Here is a 14,326-nt window from a genome sequence, read left to right as displayed (position 1 = left end):
GAAAAAGTCAATTCGTACCTAAACTTTTAGAAAAAAAAAAACTTTAATAAAATAACGTTAACTTGTCAAATATCCATCTCCGACAAAATATCTCAAAATATAAAATCATACACAATAATATTCAGGAAAGTCCATATTCATTACCTATTAAAATATAACTATATATGAATATATACGATTTTATATTACAAAAAGGAATTAATTTGACAATATGTATTTTGGAAGATAATATGAGCAAGTTAGCTAAAGAGAATTTAAATATCATTTGCTAAATTAAATACTGAAAACGGCATTTGTACATGCTTATGCATGAGTATGACCTATATAAATAGCAATTTCTTTATTTTATTTTCGTCGTCATTGTAATCTATTTATTTTGATGAAGGTTATGTCACTACTTTATTCGTACTTGTATAATTATGTGTGTTTAATGTAGTACGTAAGTCTAGCTTACCTTGTGTTCACGTAACGAGCCATTCAAAATTAAATATACTTTTAGAATATTGGTGCAAGTAATGATCTATACCGTGAAGCTTACTTTGATAAAATATTTGGAAAATGTTAGAAATAATTTGAGAGGGTATTGTCACTTTATCTTAAGCCTTGTGGGTAATATATATAGATTGGTCCAATAACCCCACGCCTCTGTCATAGAATAGGGATACCTTTAATCCCCTAGCACAAAATCTTCCCAACTAAGATCAAAGAAAGATTCTCCAATAATATCTTCTTCTTCATTTTTGGTTGTTTTTTTATGTTTGTAATTATGATTCTTCCTGTTTTTTATGGTCTCCTATTATGTATTTTAAAGTACATTTTTAACGAGTTAAACTTGATAAAGTGTTTTTTTTTGTAAACACAGAAACAAAAAATTCTAACTTGTTTACCTATAAAAATAGTAATGTTTGACAAAATCATAACATACTCAATATTTAGACGGTTAGACATGAAACTAATAAAATAAAAATGATGTAAGTAATTATTGCCATCATGTAGTGTTTTCCATTCATTCCAAATGTTAATTATCATTCATTTCAGGGTTATGGGGAGCATATTTTTTTTATATATAACAACATCCTATTTTGTTATGTGTACAAATACTCATTATATAGATGCTAATTTAATTATCAGTTAGTGTCTTATTTATCAAATGAACACCTACCAAAACTAAATCCTAAACAAACAAAAACAACTTGAAAACACAATCCTAAACTATAATCTCCATTAGTAAAGTCCACGTAAAAATACCATGCTATGAAAAATCTTATATCCTATAATAATATAATGAGATGTAAAATTAATCGTCAAAGAAAACCTCATTTTTATTTTCTTAAATAAATATCAGTTGATTTCAAAAAAAAAAAAAATATATCAGTTTTGACGTAGCACTTTCTCTGACTTATTATTAGCTCGTAATTTGTTGAAGTTAATTAGTTTTGATCACTTTGCTTAATTTGTCAAAATGATCACATAAGTTACACGTTAATTTTGATTACTTTGCTTTGTCAAATGACCACATAAGTGTCAAAACAAAGAAATACATATATTCGTATAGTATTGTAATATATGCTCTTAAATATTTTTCGGTCCATATTGGTAGCCTTTTCTTTCTTTTTTAGGCGATGGGAGATTAAAAAGTTGGCACGGGTGATTGTAGTCCCATAAAAGGCATAAAAAACTTAAAGTCAACAAAACAATAATAAAAACCATATTGAGAGATTTAAATTATTAAAATATACATATATATATATATATATATATATATATATATATTTTTTAAATGTAGTCAGCTTGCTCTTGCAACTGGGAAGAAATTTGCATCCCCTCTTGCACCAACTTGTAAAGGTCTATGTCATATATTTGATACGCGCACAATACAGACATATACACACGTGGATAACTGGAAAAAAAAATCCAGTCACAAACTTAGATCTTTGAGATAATATACAAAACCAAATTATATATCTAACACTGAAGACCGTAAATGAATACCCAATATGTTGTCAGATATATAACAATAACATTTTAAAAACTATGATAACATTTTAAGAACTATGTATAGACAAATCAAGAGAAATCATAGAAATGACGATATATGTTGGGAAAACAATTAAACGAACACTTGTTAAAGTCTGCCTGATATTTTGTACTTATACGAGCTTATTGACTCGTGTGAGTTCGGTTGAATTATACACTTAAATATCTTTGTCTCTTTAGATGTGTGTATATCAAAATAGTGAGATAAGAATATTTCAATATTACTATGTAACTTTGATCTTTTTTACATAACTAGCTGCATTTTGTCAACACGTAATCAGTTGTTACATGGTTTTCAATTAAACCACGTTAAGTATGAAATACAATAAAGTTAATTTAGATAATTTATACAATAAAAAAAAAAAACTTGGTTAACAGCTCATGTTTTAATTTTATTTTTTCTAGTTCCCAAACTACTTATAAAAATCAGAAAAGTTATTCGGTTATGGTATCAGGAAACACTATATTCGAACCAATTTGTGATAGTCTAGTGGTTGAATTATTAAACTTAAATCTTACTTGGTGATGTACTTAGATTGATATTTTTTTGTATGTCGACATGGTATGTGAAACCACGGCAACAGATGATATAGAATATAATTGTATTGTCATATTGATGATCTCACAAGAATACAATTAGAATATTTTTTTTCCAAAAGAAAAAAAAAGAAAGAACGTATACAAATAGAACCGACTTCTTTGAATTCTTCGTTTAACGTGTAAAATAGACACACTCGCGGTATGTGTGTAAATACTCAGTTACATATGTGTCCATCATGAACACTCCATGTACTTACCGAGAGGTAACACCATATACATCAGGATCTAAGAAATGAACTTAGATTTGTAAAGAGTGACCAAACCACACGATACATGTCAAGAACATATCTATGTCAATTCATCTATGTTTGTGTGACAACCCAATGCATGAAATCAACAGATCTTATATATATACAACAACAATATAATATACAACTATTGTATTATGTAAAGCATAGATTTGATTAAATATGACATCACTTAAATTTATGATTGCCGAAATTTTTATGTGAATTTAATTTCTGCAAGCTACATTCGAATTATATATATATATATATATTCGTGACATCATGCGTAGGGTTCCACTTGCATTAGTTAATTTGTATGTATAGTGCGTATACGTCTATGAAGTTGTAATTAAACAACTCTTATATTATATGTATATGTTTCGTTAAGCATGGGATTACTATGTGTAGATTGACCATTTCGGATGTATCTTTCTAGTAATTGGTCCATATTAAACAATAAAAAGAAGAGCAAAAATGAAACCATGCAGTTGCCATATGGAGTGAAAAGCAACAAATTACAGCTATCGGAAACACTGAAAAGACTCTGTGATAGATTAATGTTGCAATACATATCCCAAAGACTTCAACACTTCTCATCTTCCAAATCGACGGTATAATCAGAAACTGGCTCTCCTCCATCATAGAGTTGGATCCAACAAAGTTTAAAGATAGCTTTAGGGTTATGGTTAAGCACTCGTATATAATTAAGTTTTTCTTTTTTGTGGGTTATGGCCTATGGATTTTTTTTTTAATAATCTTTTAGCTAAGCCAAAATCATTTTTATTGATTCTATCATATTAAAATTTGATATAAGTTATAGCCATAAAAATGCATATGGAATTGGACATCAACAACGGAAATTTGTATTGCATCTCCTTAAACCGTCATCATCGGTTAGTGAATTTCGTAAGTCTTAGGCAACCCCGGAAGGTAGAAACTATGATACCATTGAAATCCAAAATATCTCTTAACACTTTAATATAAACATATGTTGAGTCTATACCATATAATTAAAATGAAATCAAGTTAGTTCCGTACAAAGTTAGGCAGTGTCGTACATCTCGATGCACGACTTCATTTTTGTATTAACGTGGTGATAAGATCACTTTGTCACTCAATAATAAACTTTTTGGTCGACTAAAGATATTGTTATATGTTAGTATTGATTTTGATTATACAATATGGTAGTCAATATAACTATTGTGTTCAATTACTTTAGATTTGAATTGATGTGACATGTCTCCGTACGCGTTTTCGTGTCATTACTAATTAATGGACTTATATATTTGTTATATAATCAAATTATTGAAAGTACTAATTAAGAGAAAACATATATTATCATAATAATATTTTTTTTTTTGTCAGAAGATATGCAATATATATACGAATTTAAACCTGAATGATGGCACAATTACAAGACCAACATAAACTACGTACTAACTAGTATATTATAAATCTTGGTCACCATTCAAACTCGTACGACATTGTTAATGGTACTTAAAAACCTATAAAATCGTTGATGTTGTGGTACGACTTATACATTTACATTGATTTTGAGTTGGCTCCATATCGATTTGAAAAAGTGATGATCGCTACAAGAAAATTAAAGAAATTGATATTAAGTGACTGCCGTTGGAAACTAAACGAATCCGATAGTGGTAGTGGTCACTTTTGGTTTAAAGATATCGATATTTTTTTTTTTTTTTGGGTACTTTTAGTAAAATATAGGATATATAACTTCCATAAAAATTGAAAGTGATGATGAGAAAAATGATGATATTTAATGTAAAAGCGCATAAAAACAATAAACTTAAAAATCTGGTCCAAAATGCTAAGTTCTCAACAACTTGTATGTGTAATTTATATATAGGTTGTAATTATATATAGGTTGTGCCCTAAATAACACAGCTTGCGCGTTGTTGTGCCCATCACCTATTAACAATGGCGTTTACAATATGCCTACGTTAATTGGGCTACACTTAAGACTTTATTTCATGACAATCGTATCTTAACCACACCATTTTTTCTGCATCCGACGATGCAAAAAAAAATATCAAAAGGTTTTCGTCTAACATTTAATAGGAAAAAAACTCTTGACAGTATCCAAGTATTGTCACAAACTCATATCAAAAGTTTTTATTCTCGTACGTCTGACTATTCAAACTAACAATTCAATAGTGTAAAAACTCTTCAAACTATCCAAGTATTGTCACAAACTCTTAGTCTAGTACATTGTTATATTTTGACATATATATATAGTATTGAAATCCTAGAGACATGAAGAATTTGAGAGTTAAAAGATGCGAGGCTTCAAATTAATGAGTATGTTTTGAAGGAGATTGTGAAGTCTTAATCAATAATACATATAATCCAATGGATCCTCAACAATTGTGCGATAGCAAACCTTCTCCTGGATATACATTATTGGATGTCGAGATTCTTATCCATACGGTTCAGTTTTGTACAAAATGACCTTGTAATAGCGTAGCTCATCATCTTCCTAAGTTTGATTGTAAATTCCTCCTATTATGCCTTAGCCATTGTGTATTCTCCAACTTCGTTGTACCGATTGTTAAAGTTAATAACATCTCTTTTTGACGGAAACAAAAATAAAAATAACTTTCTTATTTCTAATTGCTTGGATTACTAAAGACTTTATGTTGATAAGGTTAACTACAATTTTGCCATATGAAATCATTATTCCCCAAAGGCGACATACTAGAAGCGAAACCGAAGGATCTAACCGGTAAAACCGAGAATTAGACATGATGAATTAAACCGGAATTCTCCCGGTTTAATATATACCCGGTCGTTTATTTAGTCGTGTTTTTTTTTTTCCGTCAACGTCATTCTTCTTCTTCCTTAAACCCTAATCAAAATCTCAACTTCGAGCTATGGCGGCCTTTGAAGACAGAGCTGATGAAAACGATGAAATTGCCTTCAAAGATGGCAACACTGATATTTCCCAACAGCTTATGGACCGTTACGGCAAGTCCTCAGCCGCGCAACACCGTCATCTCGTCGCCACCGCCGTCGCTATGCGCTCTATTCTCACCTCTGAGTCACTTCCGCCATCTCCTTCAGCTTTCTTCGCAGCTGCTATATCCTCTGTGGATTCTTCTACGGAGGATCCCGAGGCAATTTCTGCTTTGCTTACATTCCTGTCCATTGTCGTTCCTTTGGTTCCTTCAGGAGAAATTTCAGCTACTATGGCTCGAGATGCTGTAGCTGTTTTGGTAAATTCAGTTGATGGAGAAGGAAATAAATTAGGTGTTGCGAGTTTGAGAGCTGGTGTGAAGTGCATTGGAGCCTTGCTTATTGGTTTCTGTGATTTGGATGATTGGGAATCACTTCAAACTGGGTTTGGTTTACTTCTCAAATTCGCCATTGACAAACGTCCCAAGGTATTTACTTTTGGGTTCGTGTTTCCCACTCTTTTGCTTCTTAGAATTGCTGGAATGAATCACTACTATCTATAATGACCATTTCCATGATTAGTTCTGCTGAAGTCTTGAGCTTTGCAGTTGCTATGAAATCGTTTATTTCTATATTCGTGGGTTTACTGGCGGAGAAGTCATGCTAGTGTTGCTATCTTTTCGGAAATTCATTTTTGAAAGAAGTATCAATGTATCATATTGTGATGACAATCTTGGTTTGTGTGTTTGCTCTGTTAGGTTAGAAGGTGCGCTCAAGAGTGTTTGGAGAAGTTATTTGGTTCTCTCCGATCATCTACTGTTCTAAAGGAAGCAAGTAATTCAGTTTATGCTTTACTTGAAGAATATATGCCTGTTCTATCTGACTTAAGCTCAAAAAAGATTGAGGAAGGTTCTAAGGTTAACTTAACATTGAAAGCCGAGAACGTAGAGGCTGCCCATGCGCTAAATGTGCTGAGTGCTACAATTCCGTTTCTCACTGCGAAAGTTAGTTCTAGAGTTTTTACAGAACTTTGCAAGCTTATGGGATCACAGTTTTCGCCGCTGACTAGGCAAATTCTCAAAGCAATTGACACTATTTTCAAGAATTCAGAAGATACAGTTGTTGTTCCTGAGATAGAAGGACTCGTAACTTCTTTGACTAGTTATTTATCTTTACACGACAAGAATCCTGCTGACACGATCGTTCATGTGACCACCCTATTAAAAAGTGCTTTGGAGAAAGCCTACTCAGTCGAACCGACATTATGTCTAAGGAAACTTCCACTAGTTTGTAGGTCATTGGCAGGTTTGTGTCCGTTCTAGTTTTCAGCATGTATCGCTTTTGTTCTTCATTGTGTGCTTGTAGTTATTTATATGTTATGATAAATTCCAACTTTCAATTCCTATGCTTTAGGCCTTCTGACTTCCACGGACGATGTTGCATCCCAAGCCTCAGTTATATTAAAAGACTTGATCAGTAGCCACATCGATAAAAATAAACTTCTGATCGATGAAAGCTTGTCTGGTGAAGATGTGGATAACGTAACCAGTGGAGAAGATATAAATGCAGCAAGATGTGTATGCTCTGTCTTTCAGACTGCCCTGAACTCATGTGATGGAAATCCAAAGGATCACATTTTAACTGTCATAAATCTTTTGATCGAGAAACTTGGTAAGTGTACTTTCACTCGGGTGTTATATTTTGTCATCCTGAATATGTTATCTACACATCTTCCTAGCGAAATATATCAATTCTATCTCCGATTGGTTCAGGAGAGCTCTCATATATTCTTGCAAAGGATATCATATTAAAGCTTGCCGACTTGATGAAACATGCAACTGGAGACACTTCTAGCTCACAATATGTAAGTTACTAAAGGGCCTATTCTGTTTCAGTTATGGTACTGGTTTCTTATTTAAGGAATATGGCTGGCTCAGAAAGTTGTGAGTAATAATGTAGAATGTCCCAGTGGATAATAGTGATTTTGATACTCAATGGTGTATTCAATCGTATTTCGTGGTTAAGAAAAAAAATACATCTTGATTCTCATCATATATCTATGTTTGCAGTTTCTTACGATATAAAGAGTCTATCTATACTATTTGATTTATACTAGATTGGAATTATCTGCAGCTTCAGCAATGCATTGGGTCTGCAGTGGTTGCAGTGGGACCAGTAAGGCTACTGACACTTCTTCCAATCACTCTTCATACTGAGAGTCACTCATGCACAAATGCTTGGCTAATTCCAATCTTAAGAGAATATATTGTTGGAGCATCTCTTGAGTATTATGTCGACCACATTGTTCCGCTTGCAAAATCACTGTTGCTTGCTTCTAAAGGAGGTACTTATCTATGCCAACAATAAGAATTTCATTTACATTAGATCAAACAGACGTTTCCTATCTTCTAGTCCTCTTGGTTTTGTTTGCATATCAGGACTTAATATTCTATTCTGCCACTTGTCTTACATCATGCAAGAATATAGTTACCATCTAGGGCACAATTAGTTAATAATTTCTATGTGCTTGGCAATTTTTCACTAACATTTATTTATATGCTTGTATGCTAGCTAAAAAGTCATCTCACGGCAAAAAGTTGCGGGCCTATAGTCATGAACTTCTGAGACTGCTACCTGCCTTTTGTAACTATCCAGTTGATGTCCCCCAAAAATTTGGATCGTTAGCCAAACTAATGGTTAAATTTGTTAAAAATAAATCTTTCATGCATGAAGCCGTCGCTCTTTCTATACAGGTGAGTTCCTTTGCATTCTATTAGTGCTAGGGTTAAGTGGTGAACTGCCAACTTGGCAATCTCACTGAAAATTTCCTTGTGTAGATGCTTGTAAATCAGAATAAAGGAATGCCTAAGCCCAGTACAGATATGGGAGAAGCAAAAGCCATAAGTGAAGATGCAACAACAGAGCTGAAAAGTGGATTCCACTATTCAAAGAAATCTTCAGCTAAAAACATGAAGGCTTTGGCATCAAGCTCGACACAGTTGCTTCAGACTCTTGTTGATGTACTCACTGTTTCAGGCACAGAGATCAGTGCAGACTTTAAGGTACAAAATTTTCTGCTTATTCTCTGCATTTCGGATTTATAACAAATTGGTTTCAGGTCCTCCATTGTGGTCATTTTACTCATTCCAAATACTTTTTGCTGGGGAGATAGCATTTCTGGTGTGATTAGATTCCAAATGCTTGTCTGCTCATAGGCGGTAAAGGGTAGTCAATTCGCACAGAAACTATATTTATAGGCATGAAGAAAACTCAAATGTATTTGTTACTCAAACTACTATTAGGATTTCTTCAATTAATGCCTACAGTGATTTTATATTTTTGTCAAATAATTTTTTGCTTCTATATCCGTCATTTTCTTCAGTACAAGTCTATGTGGTCTTTTAACTTAAGTGATTAAACTTTTGATTCGCTGTAGAAAATATTATATAGTTAATGTTCTTGTAATGGCAGGCTGCAATTGGATCCTTAGCTTCCACTCTTAATTCATCAGTTAGGAAAAGGATTCTAATTTCTTTGCTAAATAAGTTTGATCCTGCTGGTGAAAGCGAGACTGAAGAGAAGGTCAATCAATCAAATGATTCAATCGAAGAAGAAAAAGAAACCTGCGGTGCCACAAAGACACAGTTAAAGAGGTATAGTTCAAGTTATATTTACTTTTATAATGAAACTCAAGCCATAAAATCTCTTGTCCAGCTTGTTAATTTTTTTGAATACCATTAGACATAGTAATAGCATGACATCCATGTGTCTATCAAGTTATATCTCCTCTCTCCTATACCTCGTATGACCTTTTTCAATGACATTTGCTTGCAGGAGTGCTGTGCTGGATCTTGCATCTTCATTTGTTGAAGGAGCCAAGGAAGATCTTATTGAGTTGATTTATAATCTTGTTCGTCAAAGTTTTCAGGTATGTTTCTTCTTATTTGATCTTAGAGAACTTTCCTACGTAGAGGCTGATCCATGAGCTGTTTTGGATTTAGGCCACCGATGAGGCTGATCTTTGTGGTGCATATGATACTCTGAGCAGAGTTCTTCAGGTTGGTTACCTCATCAAAGCTTGTTGTAGTAGCTCTTATACTGTTCACTGGGTGCTCCTCATGCTTATGAGACTTTGCCCTTGTTGGTGCAGGAACACGGTTGGTTTTGTTCATCTCATTTTGTAGAGGTGATAGAGATGTTACTCAGCCATAAAAATCCAGAGGATGCAGCATCTTCTAGAAGCCGATTTGCATGTCTCCACGTTCTAATGGCTCATGGAATTCAGGTTAAAAGTTTTTACTTTTATTCTAACTTGATATAAGTAGATATTTATTGCTGGAGTCTATCCATTATGAAGAAAATTACTGATATTTTTTTATAAAATGTATAATTCGGTCTTGCCTTGCGAAAAAAATTACTGATATTCTCGATGGTTTACTCTTTTTATTTTGTAGTCAAGCACCGAGGAGGAGAATGAGAAGGCTTTCCTAATTCTGAACGAAGTGATCCTGACACTTAAAGATGTAAACATGCTGTTCGCTTTGTTATTTGTTGGTACTTCGGGTAAAGAATACAATTTCTCATCAAAATTGACATTCTTGTGCCTTATCTTGCCTTTGCATATACAGGGGAAAGAAGAACATAGAAAATCAGCATGTGATGCACTGGTTATGGTATATACCACCCTGAAAAATTTATCATCTATCAGCAGCGAGGAACTTTGTCCCAAATTGATTAACATGGTAAGTACATGAGATGAGCTCGCCATAACAACTTCAGTTCTTTTCATTATCTCTCAAATTACTAATCAGCATCCATGATTGTTCAGATAACGGGTTATATTTCTGGATCGTCGCCGCACATAAGGAGTGGAGCTGTGTCTGCACTATCTGCTTTGATATACAAAGACCCTGAGATCTGCATGTCGTCACCCGAGCTTCTTTCATCTGTTTTATCGTTGCTTCACACCAAATCCATTGAGATTATAAAAGTAAGTCCATCTTATACCAATCAGACCTCAAGATGTTGTTGGTAAAAGTATTATGTACCTTTGGTTTTCTTATATGTCTTCGTGTATCTCCAGGCTGTTTTGGGTTTTGTGAAAGTTTTAGTTTCAACATCGCAAGCCCAGGACTTGCAGAATCTTCTGCAGAACCTCTTATACGAAATTCTCCCCTGGTCGTCTGTTTCAAGACACTATTTTAAGACAAAGGTAATAATGAGAATAGTGCTTGACTTTTAGTTCCTAGTGAATTCAGTTCATCTCCTTGTTCAAAACGTGTGAAAATTGTGCATTTAGGTAACGATCATTGTTGAGATTATGGTAAGGAAGTGTGGCACCCGCGCAGTCCAATTAGCCACACCAGACAAGCACAAGAGTTTCATCCAGACAGTTTTAGAGGTCTCTCTCTCCCTATGTAAATTTTCTTGAGAATTGAATAAATTGAAAGAAACGTTTGCATCATCTTGGAACATTCATCTTAATGTGCAGAACCGTTCGGGGAAATCAAAAGACAAAGAAGAGACCAATGATTCACAGGCTACATCCAGAGAGTAAGATCCTTTAGAACAGCAATTATAATCTGAGATCACGAACACATCCAATTAAACCATTGCTCGCTCAGTATATGAATACATAATAATTGGTTCGTTTTTACAGGAAACAGAAAAGAAATTACAGAGACGCTTCATCAGAAACTACAGCCAAACAAGACGGCAACAAATTCAAACGGCAGAAGAGAACACATCAACAACACACACCTGCTTCCGACATTAGTGGAAGTAGGACAGGACCACAGCGCCCTGGTAATAGAAGCTTCGGAAAACATAGGGAGGCTTCTGGAAACAATTACAAGTCAGGGAAAGAGACACGAAAGCCACAGAAGAACAGATTCAGGAAAGCACCATGAATCTAATCTCAGTCAATAGAGTTTTGCAGTTATCATATACCAAAAACAGTAACATTGGTGTGTATGTATACGATTTGTAGATTATACACATCAAGATTTTTGAAAGATTCGTTTTTAAGTCCAAAAATCGCCAAAGAATAGAAAAAGGTTTTGTTGTTATTGATGATTTACATATTAGATTGCAGAAGCTTGATCAAGCACTGAAACAATCTCTATCCTGCTTCTCACCAATCTATGGAACACTTGCCTCATTTGTCTCTGCAAATCATCCAATCCCACTTCCATTTCCCTGCAAATCTCCTCCATCGCATCCACCTTCTCCGCAACTTCCATCTCCTCTTCTTCATCTGCCGGAAACCTAAACCTCTCCGTGAACTCAAGTAAAGATATCCCAATCCTCTCCATCCTCTGCATCTCCTCCATCAACCCACCGCCACCGCAACGCTTCCTTTTAATCTCTTCACCAATTCTCTCCTGAATAAAAACAGATGCGCTAGCCCAACTCTGGTGTTTCGGAAGTGGCAATGGCGCCACAAGAACGCTGCTTGTCTGACAAGGAACCGCCGTCACAAGCGACCACATCACTAGAACCATAACACTGCTCATTATGTAAACCGGCATTGCCGGTCCAGAAGCTTCTGCTCCACGTGGCAGCACCAGATTGGCAACCATCGCCTGAATCTGCTTCGTCGCAGACCAATTCTTACTAATTTGGCCAGATGATCCTCCTCCACTGACATTGCTGCGCGGTCCAAACGACCAAGACCGTGACGTTGTCCTTCTTTGGTTACTGCTGCCACTTCCTCCACTACTCCTATCTCTCCTCTCCTCAGCGTTTAACCCAACGAGGAGACTAGTTAACGCACGCTTAGCTCGACGAACGCTTCCGTCACATAACGGCCGTTGTTTAAGCGCCGTGACAGCGATCTCCGCGAAACGTCGACTCTGTCTAACGGAATCAATCCCGCTAACAACGGCGTTACATAAATCCAACGCCTTTAAAATCCGATCAAGCAATTCCGGCAAAACCCTTTCTAAAGACGGCGATTTCGAGATCTGGGTCATGCTCAACACCGCCTTGAACTCAGCTTCACAGGACATGAAAACATCGAGGAGATTCTCCAACCAAGGGATCGAAAGAATCGGATCAGACGGCTGAGATACTGCCGCGACGCCGGAGGAGGAGGAGGAGGAAGAAAGAGGACACGATGGAGATGGTATTAACTCAGAGAAACGCTCAGCTACGTGTTTTTGGAAATACTCGAGTTCTTCGAGCTCGTGCTCGTGATTAACGTCCATGGAGACGATCTGGTTGCGGCGGATGCTGAGTCGACTCAGGAATGAGCTTTGACACTCAGTCGCCGGAGCCATTTAGCGTGTAGAGTGTGATATGGAATCAGAAAAGCTACAGTGAGTGAAACTTCCCGGAGATAAAGGAGAGATTTTTCTGAAGAATGGGAGAAAAAAGGGGTTTTTTGGGATTTTAGATGAAAAAAGCGATGATGATGATGATGATATTAAGGAAGGAACCGAAATGGTGCTAAACATGTCTTGTCGGAGAGAGAAGACATTAACTCTTTTTTTCTTTCTTAATTTGTTTATTTTTTAATATTTGTTTTTATGTTATTTTTGGGGACTCGTGAAGTGAAGAATATTCGTTTTTGGTCTGTTTAAGGACCTTTTCTATTTTTACATCCTCGTGACATCATTTAGTTCTCAATTTGTAAAACAAAATTTCTCGAAAACATATAGTTGATGTTTATTTTATTTGATTGGTGATGTCACATTCGTTAAGTCGTATGATACGGACATAATGATTTAATTTTAGATTAGTTTCATCATCCGAATAATCAAATAATAATAATAAAGAAAGATTTGAATATTGAAAAAAGCATGTTAGGGTGAACCATATGCAAAAGAAAAAAAAATTGTTCATTAATATTCTAACGTACTTGTCACTAAAGTGGTAGATACATCTTTATAACATAATTTTTAATTTGTATTGATTTGAATTTAATTTGGTAATTTATGTTTTCACCAAAGAAAAGTCTCGTGGACATGATTTTTTTTTTATATTTCGCATGTGGCAAACTTAATAGCTATGAGCATGCCAAAACTTATCGGTTAATCTCAAGTAGTGACATTTCAAAGATTCTCCAATGTGAGATATAAACTGTAACAAGCAAGACTCACTGTAACAAGGCACTCTATTACGGATTGTTTACACAAACCAGCTTTACATTTCTAATTTTCTGGTAATGAACAGCTTTGCATTTTTCTGTCGGTCACCTATTTACGTAGTACCATAAGTGCATACACCTACGTATTTGTCTTGTCGAATGTGACATATATGAAAGCATTTCACGGCACGCTATCTCTAAGGAAGCCGCCACCGATATACAAATCATCGTCCGCAATTTTTCTAACCACATAATTGAACTGTGCATATATAAGGTTTAGCAGTGAAACTCAAGATGATAAGATCTATTATGTAAAACCAGTCTTTTTCGTCTTTCTTTTTCTTTTTTTGGGCCTTTAACGATGCTTATCTTTTGGGAGAACTACTAATTTATTTGATGCAAAGTACAAAGCAGTGAGAACAAAAGGGAATGCTTTGACTAAAAGTGGCTATCTTAT

General features: G+C 34.9%; 2 protein-coding genes across 3 annotated transcripts; one reads left to right on the top strand and one right to left on the bottom strand.

Moving 5' to 3' along the window:
* The first annotated feature begins 5,737 nt into the window (after positions 1-5,737).
* LOC17879609 (RRP12-like protein) lies at positions 5,738-11,848 on the top strand. Of its 2 annotated transcripts, none has more exons than XM_023778767.1 (18): positions 5,738-6,268; positions 6,539-7,085; positions 7,194-7,451; positions 7,553-7,644; positions 7,914-8,124; positions 8,352-8,533; positions 8,618-8,842; positions 9,252-9,433; positions 9,615-9,708; positions 9,782-9,838; positions 9,931-10,065; positions 10,235-10,303; positions 10,409-10,522; positions 10,609-10,770; positions 10,864-10,992; positions 11,080-11,181; positions 11,272-11,333; positions 11,440-11,848. In XM_023778767.1, exons 1-18 carry the CDS (start codon positions 5,759-5,761, stop codon positions 11,687-11,689), a joined length of 3,381 nt encoding a protein of 1,126 aa, XP_023634535.1. In that variant the 5' UTR covers positions 5,738-5,758; the 3' UTR covers positions 11,690-11,848. The 2 variants fall into 2 exon arrangements, with proteins under 2 accessions (XP_023634535.1, XP_023634536.1); XM_023778768.1 differs by having other exon boundaries at positions 6,114-6,268; positions 6,544-7,085.
* On the bottom strand, positions 11,828-13,333 carry LOC17880123. The gene has a single exon (XM_023778769.1). It carries the CDS (start codon positions 13,058-13,060, stop codon positions 11,864-11,866), a length of 1,197 nt encoding a protein of 398 aa, XP_023634537.1. The 5' UTR covers positions 13,061-13,333; the 3' UTR covers positions 11,828-11,863.
* Positions 13,334-14,326: the final 993 nt, after the last annotated feature.

The sequence above is a fragment of the Capsella rubella genome, unplaced genomic scaffold (assembly GCF_000375325.1).
Source record: "Capsella rubella cultivar Monte Gargano unplaced genomic scaffold, Caprub1_0 scaffold_7, whole genome shotgun sequence".
NCBI classification, from domain to species: Eukaryota; Viridiplantae; Streptophyta; class Magnoliopsida; order Brassicales; family Brassicaceae; genus Capsella; species Capsella rubella.
The sequence above is the reverse complement of the archived record's forward strand: the minus strand, read 5'-3'. Positions and strand labels throughout refer to the sequence as shown.

What these genes read in the sequence shown, in the direction of transcription:
- LOC17880123 (XM_023778769.1), bottom strand. Translation starts at nt 13,060, where the DNA reads ATGGCTCCGGCGACTGAGTGTCAAAGCTCATTCCTGAGTCGACTCAGC.
- LOC17879609 (XM_023778767.1), top strand. Translation starts at nt 5,759, where the DNA reads ATGGCGGCCTTTGAAGACAGAGCTGATGAAAACGATGAAATTGCCTTC. An exon ending in TTGTTCGTCAAAGTTTTCAG is followed by an intron (nt 9,709 to 9,781) that starts GTATGTTTCTTC and finishes TTTTGGATTTAG; the next exon opens with GCCACCGATGAGGCTGATCT. An exon ending in TCATCCAGACAGTTTTAGAG is followed by an intron (nt 11,182 to 11,271) that starts GTCTCTCTCTCC and finishes CTTAATGTGCAG; the next exon opens with AACCGTTCGGGGAAATCAAA.